The 22,122-nt window shown below is 24.0% G+C and overlaps 1 protein-coding gene across 4 annotated transcripts in view; it reads left to right on the top strand.

Moving 5' to 3' along the window:
* The window catches only part of LOC122511658 (transcription factor CP2-like protein 1), a 40,512-nt gene that overhangs the window by 13,053 nt on the left and 5,337 nt on the right, over nucleotides 1-22,122 (top strand). For 2 of the 4 annotated variants that reach the window (XM_043627052.1, XM_043627055.1), the window contains 6 exons: nucleotides 7,446-7,526; nucleotides 13,262-13,474; nucleotides 13,580-13,724; nucleotides 14,329-14,565; nucleotides 14,726-14,974; nucleotides 15,088-15,164. In XM_043627052.1, the coding sequence (XP_043482987.1) occupies nucleotides 7,446-7,526; nucleotides 13,262-13,474; nucleotides 13,580-13,724; nucleotides 14,329-14,565; nucleotides 14,726-14,974; nucleotides 15,088-15,164 (1,002 nt within the window). The remainder of the gene's footprint in view (nucleotides 1-7,445; nucleotides 7,527-13,261; nucleotides 13,475-13,579; nucleotides 13,725-14,328; nucleotides 14,566-14,725; nucleotides 14,975-15,087; nucleotides 15,165-22,122) is intronic. The other 2 variants (XM_043627053.1, XM_043627054.1) reach the window with 2 other exon arrangements.

Genomic DNA, 22,122 nt, shown 5'->3' with positions numbered 1-22,122 from the left:
AAATTCTTCAAAATAAAAAACTAAAATATTATTCAAATTAAACTAAAATTTCAAAAAAAAAAAAAAAAAATATTTTCAAACAATAACTTTTATTATTATCAAAATTTATTTATTCTAAAATTTTTACCTGAAACAACTACACTGAGAAAACAATATATTTGAAGCAAACAAAATTATCTTTGTTATACAGTCAACCAAAAATTATTTTTGAATTAAACATAATAACTTTGATTCAAGAAAAATTTTTTGATTATAATTCAAAAAGTTTGATTCTATTAAAATAAATAAAAAAATTCTATTTAATTTTTCGTGTAAAATTCTATTAAAAAAATGAGAATGTAATAAATAAAAATTAGGTACGTTTAATTTAATTACAAAATATGTTTAATCCAAACATATATTCTTTTGGTTGTCTATTTATTTTTGGATTAAAAAAAAATGTTTTCCCAGTATACGAATTTTATTATATTAGTGAAATTTTTAGTTCTTTTAATTAATAATTTCGCTATTCTAGGGAAATTTATCGCTGTTCCAGGTGAAGGTTTCTTTTCGTGTATTTTTTATTTATTATTATATTTATTTATTACTATATTTATTTATTTATTTATTTATTTATTTATTTATTAAAAATTATTATTATAAAAATAAAAATTCAGTATAAAATAAAAATAAATTTTTATTAAAATTTTATTTATAAAAATAGCATTTACTCGGTAATTATTTTTTTTAATTTTTTTTTTTTAATTAAAATTTTCAATTTTCAACAGCTGTTGATAAAGTAGGTATGTTACCTTATAAAAGACGATAGAACCATCTTGTGATAATCGTTTTGCTTCTCAAACTTTCCTCATTCGATATCTGTCATCGCTTCACATTATCATCATCTCACTTGATATTATATTTTCAAACTGCAACTATTATAAATTTAATGCGAAAAAACTTTTTTACATTCTTTTCAATTATAATTAAATTTTTCTGAAAAATTAAATGAAACTTAGAAAGAAAAATTGTAAAAAAAATAAATTGCAAGTGAAATGAATTTTTAAAGATGAGTTCACATGTCATATTGTGAATAATTTAATGTATGGAAAAAAAGGTATTGAAGTAGAGTTTTAAAGTGGGCTTCAGTTGATGTTATCTCGAATTTTGCGACGCACTGTGGTCGAATAAGGAAATGTAATTAATCGTATTTTGCTCAAAGAGGAAATAACGCTCGTTAACACACATGTGACACAGTAATATTTCAATGAGTGAAGTGTGTGGCTTTTTAAAAATACATTACTTTGTAGTTTGAAAGAAAAAAATGTAACACGTTTTCATTTTAATAGTGTGTGATACTTTTTCTTTGGGACATATTGTGTTTATTCATAATGGGACAAAGGAAAAATTGGTAAACAAAATTGTTTTCTCAAAAATAAAAAAAAATAATTTTTTGCTAAATTTTATTATAAATTTTTAAATTGTTGTTATTAATTATCATAAATTATTTCATATCCCAATGGGAAATGCCAGTGTAGTGCCGATGTTCACCACTGGCTTAGTACTCAGACGATTGTTCGGCGTAGTCTAGCCGAGCCTCGACAATTAGTGCTGGCGCAGTACAGAACTTTTGTTTCGCCAAAGCTTGGACAAGCCACGGCGGTAAGTGCTGGCTGAGTATAGAAAAATTGTTCACGACGCTCTTTGCCAACATTGCTTTTATGACATAAACTTGAAAAAAATTATAAAAAAAGTTTATAAATGTTTATAAATATAAATTTATTGAAAAAAATTAATATTTTACTTTTCAGTTGTTCATTTTTTATTCTTATTAAATTTAATAATAACAATTTAACACAATTGTCTAATTTTGAAAATAATAAATTATTTAAACAAATTAAAATTATAAACAAAATTTAAACTTTAATCTCAATAATAATTTGGTTCCTATTAAAATACTATTATACTTCTTACTATTAAAATTTTAGTTTAATTTATTTTATTTCAATTTATTATTTCTAACGTATCCCTATTTTTTCTCATCTTTGACTCAATAATTGTAAGTCTGAATGATACTGAGATATTAATACTTTACTGTACACATGTGTCGTTAGCATAGTGGTTAGAGCGTTAGTCTGTTAGTCCGTAGGTCGTAGGTTCGATTCCCCTCGTCAGCAATTTTGTTTATTTTCATAGGTTTGCGATATTTCTAGATTCCAATCGTTAGGTACTAAAATATGAAAATCTAATGCACACTTACTGTAATTGTTTATTATTTAATTTTTAAATGTTATAAACAATTTTTTTCTACTTCATTTACTATATCCATTGTTAGTCTCCATCTTTAATACAATTTTTTTGAGAAGAGAAATATTTTATGAATAATAACTATTTATTAATATTATTTACCATTTTGTTGTTAAATTATTTATAATTTTGAATTTACGACTAATTAATAACAATACGGCATTTATTGCGGCAATATTCTCAGCCAGCACTGGTCCAGTGCTGCGCCAGCGCTGTCTGGCAGCACTGACAGACAGTACTTCGGCAGCGCCAGACGGCGTTATCATCCCAGTGCCATGCCAGTGCTGGCTCTCAGCCTTGCCGCCAATGCTGCCAGTGCTGGCGCAGTACAACGCCAGTTGTAAATTTCCCATTGGGATACTCCAGGGATGATTTATTTAATTTTTTTTCAGTGTATATTTCTATAATTTAATAATGCACCAAAAAAAAAATTTAATTCAGAGCCAACTAAAATTTTTATTTCAAATTAAACTTTTTGTTTTAAATAAATTTTTTTTGGTTCAAATAAAAATTTTATTTGTGTCGAAAAATATTTTTATTTAAAACAAATAAATAATTTAGTAGGCTCTGAGAAAATATACTTTTAATTGACTCAAAGAAATTATATTTGATTCAAATACAATTTTTCTTTGTGTGATATTAAATTATTTATTTGTTTAAAAAAAATTGATTGAGCTTAAAAAAAATTTATTCGGTACAGATAAAATTTTTATTTGAAGCAAATAAAATTTACTTAAAAGAAATAACATTATTTTAACTGAATAAAATTTTTATTTAAAGTAAATAAAATTTGTTTGAACGAAATCAAATTTATTTAAACGAAATAAAATTAATTTGAACTAAATAAAATTTTTGTCAACAAAATAAAATTTATGTCTACTAAATAAATTTTTTTAGAACCATTTCTAATTTATTTGGAACAAAATAAAATTTTTTTTAAATAAATAAATAATTTAGAAGACTTTGAGTCAAATATATATTTTTTCTGGGCGTTTATTTACTATTTATTTATTATTTTTTATAATTTAAGTTGTAATAATAATAATAATTGTAATAATTACAAGTTGTAATTAAAGTACATTGAAAATTTGATTCAAATAAACGATTACTTTCAATAAATTATACTTTACAACGCTTAGAAGAAAGATAGAAAAATTTATTTTTACTAAACAATTTTAATTTCATTCAATAGAATGAAATTGATTAATAAAAATAAAATTTAATTTAATTAACTTAAATAAATATACCTAAATTTCAAAATTATTGGCTAAAATAAATAATAATAAATAAAATTTATGTTACTCAAATAAAATATTTTTTAATTAAATTAAAAATAATTTAAAAATATTTAATTCAACTAAATATTTATTTGACAATAAATTTTAAATTTGAACTCAAAATTTATTTACTTGAATCAAATATATTTTTTTCCCACTCTAATTAAAACAATATTAACATTTTCTGAAAATTAAAATTAAATTTACAATTTTAAATAGTGAAAATAGTGTAAAAATCTCAAAATTTTTTTTTATCATTAGATGTCGCTGGTCATTTGTATTAGAGAAAAAAGCTTCTGTTGTAATATTCTTTTTCAAGTATGTATTGGATATATTGGTAATTGTACAATAACCGGTATACGCCGGTTCAAGCTAACCCTAATGACTTAAACAGTGTTATCGATGGGTTCAGATTTCTGACTGGTCAATGTAATGATAGAAAAAAGCTCTGTTCTTGAGCAAAAAAAATTATATGACGATAATAAAAAATTATTTAAATCATTTTTTATCCAAAAAGGTAGATGATAATAATATCGAAAATAGATCTCCCAGATAGTAATCAGAAACTTTCTATTAATAATCGAAAATTTGAAAAGAGAAAAAAAAATGATCGACAAAGTTAAAATTAGTTGGAAATGAGCTGAAAAATTTTTGCAAACTTTCTTTGAAAATTTTTTAAAGGAACTTTTTGCAATGTAAACTTTGCGCTTTCCGGGTAATAATTTATAATACATTAATAATAATAAATAATATTGATAATAATTTCCATTTGTAATTAATAATTATTAATAAAATAACTATTTATTAATAAATTGCTGTTATTACTAAAGTATTATTTCTTGACAAATTGTTGTTAGTAAAATATTATGTATTATGAAAATTGAAATTGAATTATATTATTGAAATATTCTTTAAAATTAAATTATTATTAAAATATTATTTATTATTAAATTATCACACCCAGAGGAAAATTTTATTGAAATTAAATATAATTTATTTGAGTTAAATAAAAGTGTATTTGTTACAGAGCCTACTAAATTATTTATTTGTTTAAAAAAAATGTTATTAGCCGCAGAAAAATATTTTTATTTGAATCAAATAAAATTTATTTTTTAAAACAAATAAAAAGTTTATTTGGCTCTGAGTTAAATTTTTTTTGAAGCAATATTAAATTATTGATAAATTTTTACAATTTAAATACTATTTATTATTAAATTATTACCATTAAAATATTTATTTATTTATAAAAATAAATGGATTTACAAAAAAGAAGAAAAAATACTGTTTATATAACCAGAAAAAAATATATTTAACTCAGAGTCAATTAAACTTTTTATTTGGTTGAAAAAAAATTCTGTTTAGTTTAAAAAAAAATTTACTTGGTTTAAATAAAATTCTCTTTAGTTTAAATAAATTTTACTTGGTTCAAATAAAATTCTGTTCAGTTGAAAAAAATTTACTTGGTTCAAATAAAATTCTGTTGAGTTAAAATAAATTTTACTTGGTTCAAATAAAATTCTGTTCAGTTTAAAAAAATTTACTTGGTTCAAATAAAATTCTGTTTGGTTTAAATAAATTTTATTTGTTACAAATAAAATTCTGTTTATACTTTAAATATTATTAATTATATCCAAAATTGTAGTAAATAAATATTTTTTCATCTTCTTCTCTCCTGAAATTTCACCTAAACTAAAATCAAGAGCAGAAGTCAAAAAAAAATTGAATTATAAATGTTTAATTATAGTGATATAAATATTTAAACACTAATTTGAATATTGCCAACACTTTTTACATTATTAGTTTGTTATTAAAAATGATCTAATTTAAATATTATTATAACTAGTTTGCACAAAATCCGTAAAACACGAAGCTTCATTTAACTGGTCTTTACCAGTTACTTCTGTATGAAGTCTTATTCACACAAAGTTTATCAAAGATAATAATGTGTTCAAAACTTTGATAATCATATTTCCATTGCGAGTGTGAGAAAACTAGAATTTTGCTGAAAATTTTAGTTTAAACTTAAATAGAGAGACAGGGGACGAAAAATATTGTCAATATAAATTTTTTTTTACAGCTTTTTTTTTTGGATTTCAATTATGCTTTGCCGTCAATTGTTATATTTGCGGGCATCAGTCAAAATGTGACCGCAGAAAAGTTTCATAGAATCGTCCACACGCGTTGTTATTTTGAATGTAATCCAAAATAATTGAATCCGATCCAATTTGTTGTTAATTCTTAACAATTTAATTTAATTTAATAATAAAACGATTTTTTTATATTTTTTTAATTAAACGATTTAATTTAATTTTTTTAATAATTTAATTTAATTTCTTAATTATTTAGTTTAATTTCTTAACTATTTAGTTTAATTTCTTAACAATTTAGTTTCATTTCTTAACAATTTAATTTAATTTCTTAATAATTGTTTGTTCTTAAAAATTAATAAAACTGTTATAAAAAATTCAAAACGACAATTCATTGAAAAATTGCTGTAAAAATTCTCTTTAATTTGAAATAAGAATTGAGAAAAAGTACTTTGAGAAAATGTTGAGATGGACAATAAAATAGATCTGAGCGGTAGGAAGGTACCTATGCGTGTGGGCCGAACCCTTAAATTACATCAGATTGAACCATTGAACCAGTAACTACCGTGACAGTTAGTGTGATAACAGTGATAGAATGAACTAGAAAATTATTCTGGGACGAGCTTTGAACGTACTGTTTCATTCCACAGACAGTGTCGTTTATTTATTTTTTTCTTACTTTTTCTATTCTTAATGAATTTTAAAAAATTTTTATTAATATACATATTTTATTTTTATTTTATATTTACATTAGTATAGTAAAATTGATATTAAATCATAAATAAATAGTTTTTTTTTAAATAATTGTAACTAACAATCATTGATTCAATTATTTATTTGTTTGCAATAATGCCTTAATTTTTTTTTTAATTCATAAACAATGCTTCATGTTAAGTCAAGGTAATTATTTGGCACAACAATCGCTTCTATATTTCACAGGTGTTCTTTATTCGAAACAAATAAATTTTATTCGTTCGAAATAAATTTTATTTGTTCCAAATAAAGTAATGAACAATTAAATTTTATTTGTTTTGAAATAAATTTAATTTGTTCCAAATAAAGTAATAAACAATTAAATTTTATTTGCTTGAAATAAATTCTATTTGTTCGAAATAAAGAAATTAACAATAAAATTTTATTTGTCTGAAATAAATTTTTTGTACGATTCAAATAAATTTTATTTGTGACAAATAAAGTTTATTTGAAACAATCAAATTTTATTTGTTTCAAATGAGTTTTATTTGTTTCAAATAAAATTTGTACGATTCAAATAAATTTTATTTCACTGAAAAAAATGTATTTGGTTCAAATAATCGATAACTTGACTATTATCAATTAAATATTTACTTGAATCAAAAATTTTTTGGTTGAAATATTATTTTATTGACTCAAATAAAAATTATTTGATTCAAGTAAATATTTAATTCGTAATAATCAAATAATCGGTTATTTGAATCAAATAAATTTTTTTCCATTGTTAGAGAAGTGCTAGAGAAATATAATACCAATATAGGTATTAAATATATAATAAATTATAGAATAATTATAGAATAAATTATATTTGGTTGAATTAAAATATATTTAGTTCGAATTTGCTTGAATTAAAATGTATTTGGTTCAAGTAAATTATATTTGCTTCAAAAAAGTTTTTTCTCTCATTGTAATATAATTTAGTTGCTTCGATTTTTTTGATCGGCGCTTAAAAATTTCGCGAGTAGACGCTAAAATTTTGAAAGCTTGCAACTTGCAATTTCAATAAATTTACTATAAAGATTGCTTCATTTTATTGTTGCAGCGATGCTTTACTGGCTTTACCTTCGCTTACAATCTTTAAGCAGGAAGCACAGTCTCCCGAAAACCAGCCCAACAATCCTAAGTAAGTGTTAACAAACACTAAAATTCTTCAAATCTTTCTCTCTCACTAACTTCATCGCTATTTCTTTCTCTGTCTCTCTCTCTCTCTCCTCATTTTTACTATTTTAAATTACTTTTATTCTTTCTCTGTTAAATTTACCGAAGATATTTTTATCAGTAGTAGTAGAGTCTTCACTACTTTTGGTGGTTTGAATGAAATTTTACATTTTGTTGTAAAAATATAATTTTTAGGTGATTATAAATAGAGTTTCTTTAATCTAAATAAATATTTGTTTGATTTAAATTAATATTTGGTTCGGTTTAGTAAATTTTTGGTTCGAAGAAAGAATTTGGTCGCCTGAAGGAAAGTTTTAGTTGAATCAAACAAATATTTGGTCGCTTGAAGCAAATTTTTAGTTGAATCAAACAGAATATTTCGTTGCTTGAAATAATTTTTTAGTTGAACCAGACAAATGTTTGGTACTTAACTACTAATGCAGTAATTTGCATTTCGTTGAAACAATTATTTTTTGACACGCCACTCACACACTGGGTCAATTTGAACCAATATTTTATCAGCATGCTATTTAATAACTTTTGTAATTTAATTTCTATTTTGACTTTCATTTTGATAGATTTTCATTTTCATTTTTATTTTCACTTTGATAGACGTTAATTTTATTTTCATTTTAACTTTAACAGTTTTTTAGTTTCTTATTCATTTTCACTTTGGCAGTTTTTTACTTTCTCATTCGTTTTTACTTTGACAGATTTTGATTTTCACCTTCCATCAAAGTGAAAATGAAAATGAAAGAGAAAATGAATTTATCAAAGTAAAAATTAGAAATTAAAGTGCAAATGAGTCCATCAGAATAAAAATTAGAAATGAAAGTGAAAAGAAAAATTTTCTAATGTGAAAATTAAAGATAAGACGAAACTGAAAATAAAAATTTATCAAAGTAAAATTGAAAATAAATCTGTTGAAATGCAATTAAAACTGAAAATAAAAATCTGCTGAAGTAAAAATAAAAATCTTTCGAAGAAAAAGTGAAATGTAATTTCATTTCCACTTTCATTTTCACTTTGACAGATTTTTAGATACATTTTTACTTTTAGAGATTTTTATTTTCAATATTATTTTCACTTTGATGGGTATTCATTTAATTATCCATATAAATTTGTCCAATTCTATTTTCACTTTCATTTTCACTTTGGAAATTTTTTTTTAACTTACATTTTAATTTTTAACATTTATTAATTTCACTTTTACTTTCATTTTTATTTCTACAAATTTTCTTCAATTCCATTTGTAAGTGAAAATTGTATTTTCACTTTCATTTTCACTTTAGAAAATTTTTTATTTTCATTTCCATTTTAACATATATTAATTTCACTTTTAATTTAATTTTTATTTTCATAAATATTCTTCGATTCCATTTGCAAGTGAAAATTCTATTTTCACTTTCATTTTCACTTTGGAAAAATAAAATACTAAATAAAACTAATTTTAATTTTACTTTCATTTTTATTTCTGTAAATTTTCTTTAATTCCATTTGTTATTGTTAGTGAAAATTCCATTTTCACTTTCATTTTCACTTTAGAACATTTTTTATTTGAATTTCCATTTTAACATTTTTTAATTTCACTTTTACTTTCATTTTTATTTTTATAAATTTTCTTCGATTTTATTTGTAAGTGAAAATTGTTTTTTCACTTTCATTTTCACTTTAGAAAATTTTTTATTTTAATTTTCATTTTAATATATATTAATTTCACTTTGAATTTAATTTTTATTTTCATAAATATTCTTCGATTCCATTTGCAAGTAAAAATTCTATTTTCACTTTCATTTTCACTTTGGAAAAATTCTTATTTTGTCTTCCGTTTTAACTTTTATTAATTTCACTTTAACTTTCATTTTCATTTCCATAAATTTTCTTAAATTCCATTTATTGCAAATGAAAATAAAATTGAAAAGAATTGAAAAAAATGGAAAATTAAAAGTGAAAATCTATCAATGTGGAAGTAAACATAAAAAAATAAATGTAACGAAAATAAAAATAAAATTGAGAATAAAAATTAATTTTAAAGTGAACATAAAATCAAAGATTTCTTCTTTTTTCTCTTTTTTTCTTTTTTTTTTATTCAATAAGTGATATTTTCTCGTAAAGCCTCGTGACTTTTTATAAACAAATAAATAACATGACCCAGTGCGGCAAGGGAAGGTTAAAAAAATGTCCCTCCACGATAAATTGCATTGCATACCACGCGAATGCAATTTTTAATAATAAATTGTTATAAAATTCTTGAAATAATTGCCTTGACTTTTAATTTTCCCCTTACATGGAGGAATTTAACTTTTCTATTAAACATACGTGTGTATACGTTATACAGAATATAAATATTGTGTAAAATGAATGGAATATGCCGCGCATCTCTCCAGCAAAGCAAAAACAGATAGTCTCTCACATCGTTTACGATTTGAATTGAGACTTCTGAATTCAGTCTTTGTTTATCGGCGGGTTCACAAAGTTCGTATTGCTCAAACAGTTGATTAGAAAAAGAATTCTGAACATAGATTTTAATTTTTAATTTTGAGATTCTTTTATTCACAATTCACCGCAATAGCAAATATTTGATTTTGATTTATTAGTGCTTAAAGATTGGTACAATATTTATTATTATTATTCCTCAATTTTTTAAATGGATCAGAGATGGGATAAAATAGATTATAGGAAATATTCAATGAAGTGTATCGATTTCCGAGTTATTTTTATTATTATTACAAGATAGATATTTGAGTGTGCAGAAGTGCTTTATCGTTTCTAGTAATAAAAATGTGGATATAGAACTAGTATCAACTGAGTTTTACCGGTTAAAACTTTGCAATTCTTTAATAAGGCAATATCCTTCAAATGTTTCAACATGAACTTGAAATTGAATTATTATACTTGAGAATGTTAGTTTCAATCTGATAATGATTTTAACTTTTTGATGACGACGTATAATTATTCCTGACGAACAGTATGAGAAGTCGTCCTGAATTTAAGCCTTCAACTTCATTGTTTTATAGTCTTCTGTAAGTTTTATTCAGGGGAAAGACAAAAAAAATTTTTAAACGTCGAATAGTTACGATTTCAAAATTTTACTACTTTAGCAAAAAATTCAAAAAAATTTAAATTAAAACCTTTTTGAAATTCAACAGCTTATAAGAATATTATTATAAAACAAAAAGATAATGATTACTCCGAGTCTTCGACTCAAAGTGATTAATTTAATTAATTATAATTATAATTATAATATTAATTTCTTCATGTTTTGTAATAATTATTAAAGATGACCAAGTCTGATTATTTTATTATTATCATTATTTTATATTATAAAAATATTGTTATTGTAACTTCTTCAAAATTATTTTCATCATATCAATTATTATTTTCTAGAATTTTTAACTAAAATTTTTTTAAATAAATATTTAATCATTATTATTTTATAAATATAAATATAAATAGTCTTTTATTTACAAAACCTACAATTTTAATAAAATTTCTTAAAAGAATTTAATTATTTAAAAAACAATATAATGAAATTCGTTGCCAGAATTCAATTATTTTCATAAATAATAAAATTCTTTACAGGATTTCAATTATTTATCAAAAATTTCATAAAATTCGTTGCAAGAATTCAATTATTTTCATAAATAATAAAATTCTTTACAGGATTTCAATTATTTATCAAAAATTTAATAAAATTTGTTTCAAGAATTCAATTATTTTCATAAATAGTAACATTCTTCATAGGATTTCAATTATTTGAAAAAAATATAATAAAAAGTTTATTGCAAGAATTCAATTATTCTCCTAAATAATAAAATTCTTCACATGATTTCAATTCTTTTTAAGACAATTTTAAGAAAATTCTTTGAAAAATGTAATTATTTTCAAAAATTTTATTAAAATTCTTCGAAAGAATTCAATTATCAATTATCAATTATTTTTAATAATTTTAAAAATTATTAATTCAATTAAACTTTTACAAATAATTTAATTCTACAGAATTGTCAGTAAAAAGTACGAAAAATTCAATTTTACAATGATTTGAATTGAAACCTTCTTAAAATTAAATTATTTCTAAAAATTCACGCTAGTGTTATTAATAATCAATTATTAACTAAAATTTACACTAAAATTCATTTTTAAATTTATTTTTATTAGAAAATTGTACGAGAATTCAATTATATAAAAATACAAAAACAAACAATTTATTGAATATTTAAATGTTTCTTAAAATTCAATTCTCATAAAGAATTTTATCATCAAATTTTTAAATAATTAAATTCTTTTGACGAATTTTTTATTAAAAAAATATATATATATATTTATTTTTTTTTTTTATAATTATATTTTTCGAGGAATTCGATTAAAATTGTATTAAAAATAATTGAAATTCTGCGATGAGTTTTATTGTTTATGAAAATAATTGAATTATTTTGGAAAATTTGATTAAAATAGTAGATATTTAAAAACATTTAATTGAGGAAAATTTGTGAAAATAATTGAAATTTTACCAAGAAGTTTATTAAGATTAAATAATAATTGAATTTCAGAAAAGAATTTTATTGTTTATAAAGATAATTTTGAAAATAATTGAATTTTTGCAATCATTTGTTATATTTTTCAAGAAATTCGATTAAAATTGTGTTAAAAATAATTGAAATTCTGCAATTTATGAAAATAATTTATGAAAATAATTAAAATTCTGTAAAAAATTTTTTGTTCTCGAAAATAATTGAATTATTGCGAAGAAATTTATCGAAAATTTGTAAATAATTGAAATGTTGTGTAATTTTTATTATTTAAGAAATTAATTAAATGTTCGTGTAGAATTTTATTAAAATTTTTTGAAAACAATAATTGAATTCTTTTGGGAAATTTTATTAAAATAGTAAATATTGAAAATCATTGAATTAAGGACAATTTTTGAAAATAATTGAACATCAGAAAAGAATTTTATTGTTTATAAAGATAATTGAAATTTGGGCGAGAATTTAAAAAAAATTTTGAACATAATTGAATTTCTGCAAAGAATTTTATTATACTTTTGAAAATAATTAAATTTTTGCAATCTTTTGTAACATTTTTCAAGGAATTTGATTAAAATTGTGTTAAAAATAATTGAAATTTTGCAATTTATGAAAATAATTCAAACTCTGTATAAAAAATTTGTTGTTTTCGAAAATAATTGAATTATTGCGAAGAAATTTATAAAAAATTTGCAAATAATTGAAATGTTGTGTAATTTTTATTAATTTAAGAAATAAATTAAATGTTCGCGTAGAATTTTATTAAAATTTTTTAAAAACAATAATTGAATTCTTTTGGGAAATTTTATTAAAATAGTAAATATTGAAAATCATTAAATTGAGGAAATGTTTTGAAAATAATTGAATTTCGGAGAAGAATTTTATTGTTTATAAAGATAATTAAAATTGTGACGAGAATTTTTTTTAATTTTTGAACATAATTGAATTTACGCGAAGAATTTATGAAAATTGTCAACGCGACTCATTTAAAATTCAATTAATTTTGAAATATTAAAGTAAAATAATAAAATAAATATTGTATAAAATAAATAATAAATTATATATAAAATAAATGAATAATATTACATAAAATATTATTAAAATAAATATTATCAAGACAAGTGTTCTGGAGAAATAATGAAATCATTATAAATTTTTTTTTTTATTGTTTCAGTTTAAACCACGTTTCACAAAGAAGTGTGAATGTTGCACCAAATAATGATGGAAATGTCGGTCTACTGGATCCAGATAGCAACAATAACGGACAAAATGCACCAAGCCTCCATCAGTTGTTGTACAATTCAAATGAAGAGTATCCTCCAACATCCTCTTCCACAAATCATGTGTCGTCTTCTCAGCAAGGTTACGAAACCAATGAGGATTGTCGGTAAGATTGTGATTTTTATTATTATTTTTGCTATTATAATAATTCTTATTGTTTTTTATGTAAATGCTCCTAAAGTTTCGAATTAAATAAATTCTCTTGTTCCAGATTCCAGTATGTTTTGGCAGCAGCGACAAGTATTGCTACCAAGGTGAACGAAGAAACTCTAACATACTTGAATCAAGGACAATCTTATGAGATTAAATTGAAAAAATTGGGTGATCTTTCGGCGTATCGTGGGAAAATTTTGAAGGTATTGCTCTACATCCTACTTTTTAATGATAAAATTCGTTAATTTTAAAACCATGTTTGGGTCGCGACATCTTAAAAGAATGTTTATTGATCATTTTACTGGAGAACATTATCGCCCGCTCAAGCTACACTCTGAAAACAAATATTCTCACTCAGTCTGCTAAACTTTTCTATTTTCTTCAAAAATATTCTATTTGCTTCAGATGAAATTTCATTTGCTTCGAATAAATTTTTAGTCTACTAAACTTTTTATTTGTTCCAAAAATTGCATTTGTATCAAATAAATTTTTATTAGTCCAACAAAACATTTTATTTGTTCCAAAAATTTCCATTGCTTCCAAATAAATTTTTATTAGTCTACTAAACTCTTTATTTGTTCCAAAAATTGCATTTGCATCAAATAAATTTTTATTAGTCCAACAAAACATGTTATTTGTTCCAAAGATGTTCTATTAATTGTTTTGTGATTCATAATTGAGAATAAAAAATTTGAATGAGAACTGAATACTTAGTATTAGCTTGAGATGAATTAGCTTGAGCTCGTTGATTCAATGTACGTTGAAAAGATGCGAAATACCCAAACGGAGCTAACAATTTCTCTGAAGGGAGATCCGGCTTTTTTGTTCCAGTCGACCATTCGCATTTGCTTTCATGAAAGACGTTTGCAATATACGGAAAGAGAACAGATTCTTGCCTGGCAACGTGCGAGACCTGGCGAAAGACTTTTGGAAGTTGATGTGCCTCTAAGCTATGGAATGGTGGATGTTTGTCAACCCTCTCCAACAAATAACAGCGTGGATTTCATGTGGGATCCCACAAAAGAAGTTGGTGTTTATGTCAAGGTACAAATTCTTTTTTAGAAAAGAAAGAATCATAAAAAAATCACTTTTTCTGTTTCTTTATCTTTGCTATTTAATTTTCCTGCTTTTCCACAACCTTATTTCTAAATGTGCCATAAATTATTAGAATTTAATATTTCGTATTTTTGCGCTTTACTTTCAGATAAATTGTATCAGCACTGAATTCACGCCAAAAAAGCATGGCGGTGAAAAGGGTGTGCCTTTTCGTATCCAAGTTGAAACTCGTCTTCCTGGTGGATCACGACTACATGCCGCTTCTTGTCAAGTTAAAGTTTTCAAATTAAAGGGTGCCGATCGAAAACACAAACAGGATCGTGATAAAATTTTGAGAAGACCTCCCCTTGAACAGGATAAATATCAGCCCAGTTATGACTGCACTGTTTTATCTGACGTGAGATTTTTTATTCTATTCGGATTTTTCGTAGTTGTATTTGTCCTAAACGCTATTGCAGGGAAAGTGAAATAATCAAAAATTAAATTTTTGTTTTTATAATTTAATTTCAGATTCCACTGGAGTCTCTATCATTGTCAACTTCGATAACTCAAAATGCAGCTAGTCCGTACGCTCCATCAGAGGCAATGTAAGTAAAGTTTTACTATTATTTCAAAATTTGGTGTCACAGCATTCAAAACATGTTTTCAAAACAGGAAAAAAAGAATTTAAGAATGTTCTCCAGTAACGAAACAGAATTTTAATTTACTCCTAGTACTAAACGTTAATTACATTAATCTTTTAGGAAAAGAATTTCTAAAATTTTTACCAAATTTCAAGCGAACAAACATCTTTTATATTCAAAAGGATTCTAAAATTTTTACCAAATTCAAAGCCTACAAAAAGTTTGTCATTCAAACTCAAAAGAAAATTAATTTTTTCAAGAATCGAAGCTGAAGAACATCCTTAAATCTTATTTTAGTATTTAATAATTAGTAGTTTTTAAATAATAACAGGAAGTATGTTAAAAATTGATAAAAATTTTGGACTAATTTGAAAAGGTATTTGTTTCAAGTATTGTAATAATTATTCTTTTAAATAATATTAATAATAATAATAATAATAATAATATTAAATAATATTTAAATAAAAATTATTTGATTCAATTAAATTTTGAAGCTAAACTAATAAATATCGTAGTCTTATTATTTTTTTGCTATCGTTTTTAGAAACTTCACGGTCCTCATCAAATTCTGAACGTTCAAATGAACAAAATTTGTTTGCCACGATTTGTTTTCCAAAAATTACTGCGTGTGTAAAAGAAACTAAATAAACTGTTAGAAACTTTATAATTAACATTTTTTGACACATGACATGACGCAATATTATTGACAGAAAATTTTAATTCAAAGGCAAAATAATTTAATTTTATTTAAACTTCCAGAACTTTTAGGGACAGAAATCCACTAGTTCTGAACATTTAAATAAACGAAATTTTTTTACTGTACAATAAATAATAATTTGAAAGGAAAAAGAAAAAATTTTCAAAATTCGTCTGCTTGGTATAGAAAGCAAAAAACAAACTTTATAATTTCTGTTTTTAAATACATGACGCAATATTTTTCCACTATAAAATTTATAAATAAAGAAAAAAGTGAATTTCGTTCATTTGAATGTTAAGAACTTTATAGCTACATTATCTACTTTTAAAACGCAAATTCATTTTTACATAATAATGTATTTTTTTTTCTTTTTTTGTGGAAAATTTTACAATTTCAATATTGATTATTATGTGACGTCCAAAACAGTATGTGGAGCTTTCCAGTTAATACAAGTTTTAACCGAGAAATGTTTCGATTTTTTAAGCTATTGAAAAAGTAGGAAATTTCTGGACACCTTCGGTTTTAATGAGCTTGTAGTTTATTTTGTATGTGCAAATATAATTTTACGATTTCATTAAAAGTGGAAATATTTAGTGTAGTGTTTCCTTTAAGTTTAGATAAACTAATAAATTCGAATTGCGTAAAATTTTAACAACCAAAGAGTGGATTAAAATAACCTGCAATTTTTTTATTCTTTAAATATTAAAATTAATAAAAAATTAAAATAAGTAATAAAAGGATTAAAAACTTAATAAAATAAATATTAATAAAATAATCCATCGAAGAATTTTCTTTTTACTGATTACATATTATTTGGTTTTGATTCAGAAAACAATTTTCGTCGTGAAAAAACATAATCCAAAAATTTTTTCAATTTTTTTTGGTAAAAAATTTTAGCTACAACGTTTTTAGTTTACTCTATAGTTTACTCATGTTAATTGTTTAATGAGTAAACTATAAAGTATTAAAAAGTGTTGTAGCTGAAATTTTTAACGCAAAAGATCAAAATAATCCTTAAATAACTCTTAAATTTACACCAAAATGGATAAAAATTTATTTTTAGATTTATTTTCTCAATGAAAAAAATATTTCTCTAAGTAAAAACCAAATAATTTGTAACTATTTTGAAAATTATTTCTGTAAATTAAAATTTCTACTTAAATTTACACCAGAAAAGAATATAAAATCTTTTTTGAATTTTTTCTATGACAAAAATATGTTTCTAAATTAAAACCAAATTATTTGTAACAATTTTGAAAATTCTTTCGGTGGATTTAAATTTACTCTTGATTTTACACCAAAAAGGATTAAAATCAACTTTTGAGTTTTTTCCATGACAAAAATATGTTTCTAAATCAAAACCAAATTATTTGTAACAATTTTGAAAAAAATTTTCGGTGATTTTAAATTTACATAAAAAAAAGATCTACTTTTGGATTAATTTTTTCTATGATAAAAATATTTCTCTAAATAAAAAATAAATCATTCAAAAATTCATTTGTATAACCATTTTGAAAAGATCTTTCGGTGGATTTAAATGTCCACCAGAAAAGAATATAAAAATCCTTCTTTGAATTAATTTTTTCCACGACAAAAATACATCGTTAGATCAAAACCCAAATCATCTGTAACCACTTTGAAAAAAATGTTTCGATTATTATTTTAATCCTCGATGGATTAAACCATTGCAGTTTCTTTTATTCCCCAATAGATTAAAGCTCTGCAGTTTCTTTTAATCCTCAATGGCTTAAAGCATTTCAGTTTTTTTTTAATCCTCAACAGATTAAAACACTGCAGATTTTTCTTTAATCCATTTCGTTGCTAAAACAACACCCAATAATTTTCTATTTTATTTTCCCAAGAGTAAATTTTCACCACGTATACTTTTAAACCATAGTTTTACGACTAGTGTCACGACCCGTGTCACTATATAGCCGTGCAATAAAAATTTCATCTGCCATTTTGGAAATTAAACTCATGAAGAATGAATTGAAGGCAACGAGAGACACCAGAAATATAGACAATAATAAATGAATGAAAGAAAAAAGAGAAAGAAAGAGGTTATAATTTGTAACGAAGGGAGTAGAAAAGGAAGAAGAAGAAGTAGACAACGTTGTCAATTTTCCGTAAAAACGCACCGGTTACACAAATTTTGTCGAAGAGCATCGAAGAGCATCGAAGAGCATCGAAGAGCATCGAAGAGTTTCGAAGAGTTTCGAAGAGCATCGAGGCAGCATCGAAGAGAGAGTCGAAGAGAGAGTCAGAAAATGTTGTAGTAGTGGAAAAGAAGGTTTAGGAGGTGGTGATCATTGAAGCGGTCACAGAGGAAGGAGAGGGTTTCTGGCGAACGTTGTGGGGATGAAACTGGCTCGAACCGGCACGAGCCAGCAATGAAGAACCGACAACTATGTCTGAAGTTGAAACTCAACGAGCTCACTCTACTGCACAACAATAAAATTCAGACTACCGTACGATTTACACGTCGCAATATCTATTTTTTCGCGCTTTTCCATTTCTTGTTTCTCTCCTTTCTTTTAATTGTTGATTTTTACTCTCGTTGTTAAATCAAATAGAGGAGAAATTAAAACATCTTTTTTTTATTTTTCGTTTCTCGCCATTATTTACTTTCGTATTCTTGGTTATTCGTATTCTCGGTTATTCGGATTTTCGGTTTTTTGGATTTCGTATTTTCATTCTTTCGTTCTTTTGTATTTTTGTATTTTCGTGTCTTCGTGTTCTCGCATTTTCGCATTGTTGCTTCGAGTGAAAAGTGATTGAAAACGGGGAAAATAATTTTTGAGGTGACAATCGTCGCAGAAATGATCTACCGCTAGGATCAAGGTTTATAAATAGACCGGTTAGCGGCTGAGTATAGCCGTTGTTTGTCCTCGTTGTCGTGGCCAATGATATAAAACCTTCGTTTAAACCGAGTGTGGGATTCGATTCAAATTACGAACTGCGATATCAAAAGGGTACGAGAATCATCAAAAGGGACTGATAAAAATACATTGATGAAAAAAAAGTGATGAAAATCGCCAAAGGAATTAATTCCAATTAAGGACTCATTGGCAACTATAGTTCGTTTCAAAATATCTTCCTTTTGAACTTTACTCTAAATTTTGTTTTGAACTTTGCCGACTTTGTTTTAAACTTTACTTTAAATTTCGTTTCAAACTTTCTCTAAAACATTGTTTTCGACTTTGTTTTCAACTTAAAATTGGGTTCAACCGACTGTTTTGTAACACAAACAAAGTGAAATTGCGAATACAAGTGAAAGTGAAAAAGAACAGCGAGCAAGAAACCTTGTTTGGCAAGTGAATTCTTCTTTCTCTCAAAATTGTCACCATCAGCACTGGAATGGTTACCCGCGGTTCAACGACTCCTTGTTTGCTAATATTTTGCAAATCGACAATTATCTCTCGACCTAAAATTAAAATTGTCTACTTCGAGAAGAATCAGGCCAGCAAAATTCTCCTCTCACGACAGGATCACCTCCTCAGATGACGAGTAGCTTGACCGCCAAACAGCTGATGCCAGGGCGGTTACACTCAGATCGAAAAACCGAAATCTAAAAACAACACGTGAATTTTTCTTACCCCAAAAACAAACTGAGTTTTTCCGTTTGCCCACGTGAATGAACAAATAAAGAAAAAAATTTACCATAAAGATGCTCGAATTTTCATTCATCGAGAACCTGACGAAATAAGTTTCTTTTTCTAAAAAAAAAAAGAAGAAAACCGCGAAAATGGCTATAAAAAGAAGATAATCAAGGTTGGAAGAAAAACAGGTCGACAGGGAGGGGGAGGAGGTCATTGTTAACCTCGCCTGGAAATATCCAGATTCAAGTGGAGTTAAGAAAGCTTAAGAGAATAAGGAAACGAAAAGAAATAACATTTCAAACACTGTATCTCATTGTAAACGGTCAGTATTGGTGATATCCAGTTTTAAAAGTTTTATTAATATAAATAAAGATTCTGGTTGAGACCGCACCTAACTGACAATATAGGAGATCTTTGCTTTCGAATTTTTTGTTTCCTGTGATAATATTTTTCATTTTCGAAAGACTGTTTTTTTTTTTTAATGAACTATTTAATACACGATTTTTCTCTCTCATCGCTATACTTGTTTTAAAAGGACAAGTAAAATTCGAAATCAATTCAAAATCTGGTTCAAATTAATTTAAAAACTAATTGCGGATATTATAACATTTTTCTTCAAGAATTCATCTGGGTCTTTGAGGCTAACCTTTTAGAATTACTATTAATTTATAGAGACTGAGAGAGATAGACTGAAATGATACAACTTTTATGAGTCTAAGAATTGTCTAATGACAATTAAAGACTATCATTGGAGGAAAATGAATAAATTAACATTTATTCCCGAAACGAATTCAAATTCCAACAATGGCTTTTTGTTCAAATAATGAAATTAAGATAAAAATTTAATTTCAAATAAGAATAAAGGAAATTTCTCGAATAATAAAAACTAATCTCGAAATGGTAAAAAATTCGCATTGGAATTTAAAGAGCTGCTGGTCTGTGCGAGCACCACGTAGAGAAACAAAGAGTCTCTCTGTTTATTTATTGGAGCACGAGGTGACAGTTGGCAGCGAATTAACTGGAATTGAAGTTGTCGCTAAATTTGTTCATGTACTGCCGCAAAATCGTTATGGATTTCGTACCGTTTGTCGTGGGGGATTAATCAGTCTCACATTGAGGAGGAGAAATCGTAGTATTATCAACACTACGAAAAGAATTGGTACCAAGGCCTTACCTAAGTGCATGTTCCATTTAGAGAAGAACGCCATGTAAGAATTAATGCAAAAATAAATTGCGATAAAATAATATTACTTATCTTTTCTCTTTTTTTTTTTTTTTTTGCAGATGTTAAATGTATTAGACACGCACATGATAATTACTCTTTTTCAAATGTAGTTAAGATGCTTACGTAACTAAATTGTTATTCTCTTCTAGTTTGGAATTACAATTTACTTTAAGAAAAAGAAAAAAAAAGAATTGAGTTCATTTTCATTAAGAGAAATTTTTACTTGGTAATTAATGTACTTTTCACTTTATGACTGGGAAGTTGGAGATTAGAAGTATTTTGGGAAAACTACTGTTTTTTATGATCTGTTACAACGGAATAAATTTTTTTTCTATTTTTATTTTATTTCAAATTTAAGTAAATTGACAAAAATTGCTGGACGTTTATGGAGAAGAAAAATTAATTAGAAATTGTTTATTTCAACTTTTTTTTGCAACAAATTTCCTATTTGGTTTAAGAGACAAATATACACGTAATAAATACGTTATTTTAAATATTTTTTTTTTGAGTTTTTTTGTATATGAAAATTAAAATAGTAAGGTTACCACAGGTCAGGGAAATTATAAAAAGGTCAGGGATTTTTATTAAAAGTACTTAATTCTTCAAGACCTAATTATTATTTATAAATTATTTAATGAATAATTTTACTTAAATATTTCAAAATTATTTGAATTTTATTCAAATAATAAAATAATAATAATAATCTAATAATAATTTATTAGATTATTATTTAATTAGAAATAATTAAAAAATTATGATTTAATTAGAAATTTTAAAAAACTTAGATTTTTGAAAAATTTTAATAATTCAAATTCTTCTGACATTAGTTAAATTTTTCAATATTTAATTAATTATTAAAAATAATGGATTTAGAGAAGAATTTTAGTTAAAAAACACTAAAAAAAATTGAATTTTGGAGAAGTTAGAAATTATTGCAGAAATTCAATTATTTTCAAAAGTAATAAAATTCTTCGTAGAAATTCAATTTTGTTCAAAAATTCAAAAAAAATTCTCGTCAAAATTTCAATTATTTTTATAAATAATAAAAATTCTTCTCTAAAATTCAATTATTTTCAAAAATTTAAATAAAATTCTTGGCAAAAATTTAATTGTTTTCGAAAATTTTCCACAATTCAATGATTTTTAAATATTTACTATTTTAATAACAATTTTCAAAAGAATTCAATTATTTAAAAAAAAAACTTTTATACAATTCTACGCAAATATTTAATTACTTTTATAAATAATAAAATTTTCATAGAGATACAATTATTTAAAGTATTTTAATAAAATTCATTCAGTATTTTCAAAAATTAAAAATTAATATTAATAAAAATTTGTTATAAAAATTTAATTATTATCATAAATAATAAACTTGATCTCAAGAATTCAGTTATTATT

Source organism: Leptopilina heterotoma, unplaced genomic scaffold, assembly GCF_015476425.1.
Source record: "Leptopilina heterotoma isolate Lh14 unplaced genomic scaffold, ASM1547642v1 Lhet_89, whole genome shotgun sequence".
Lineage (NCBI taxonomy): Eukaryota > Metazoa > Arthropoda > Insecta > Hymenoptera > Figitidae > Leptopilina > Leptopilina heterotoma.
The sequence above is the reverse complement of the archived record's forward strand: the minus strand, read 5'-3'. Positions and strand labels throughout refer to the sequence as shown.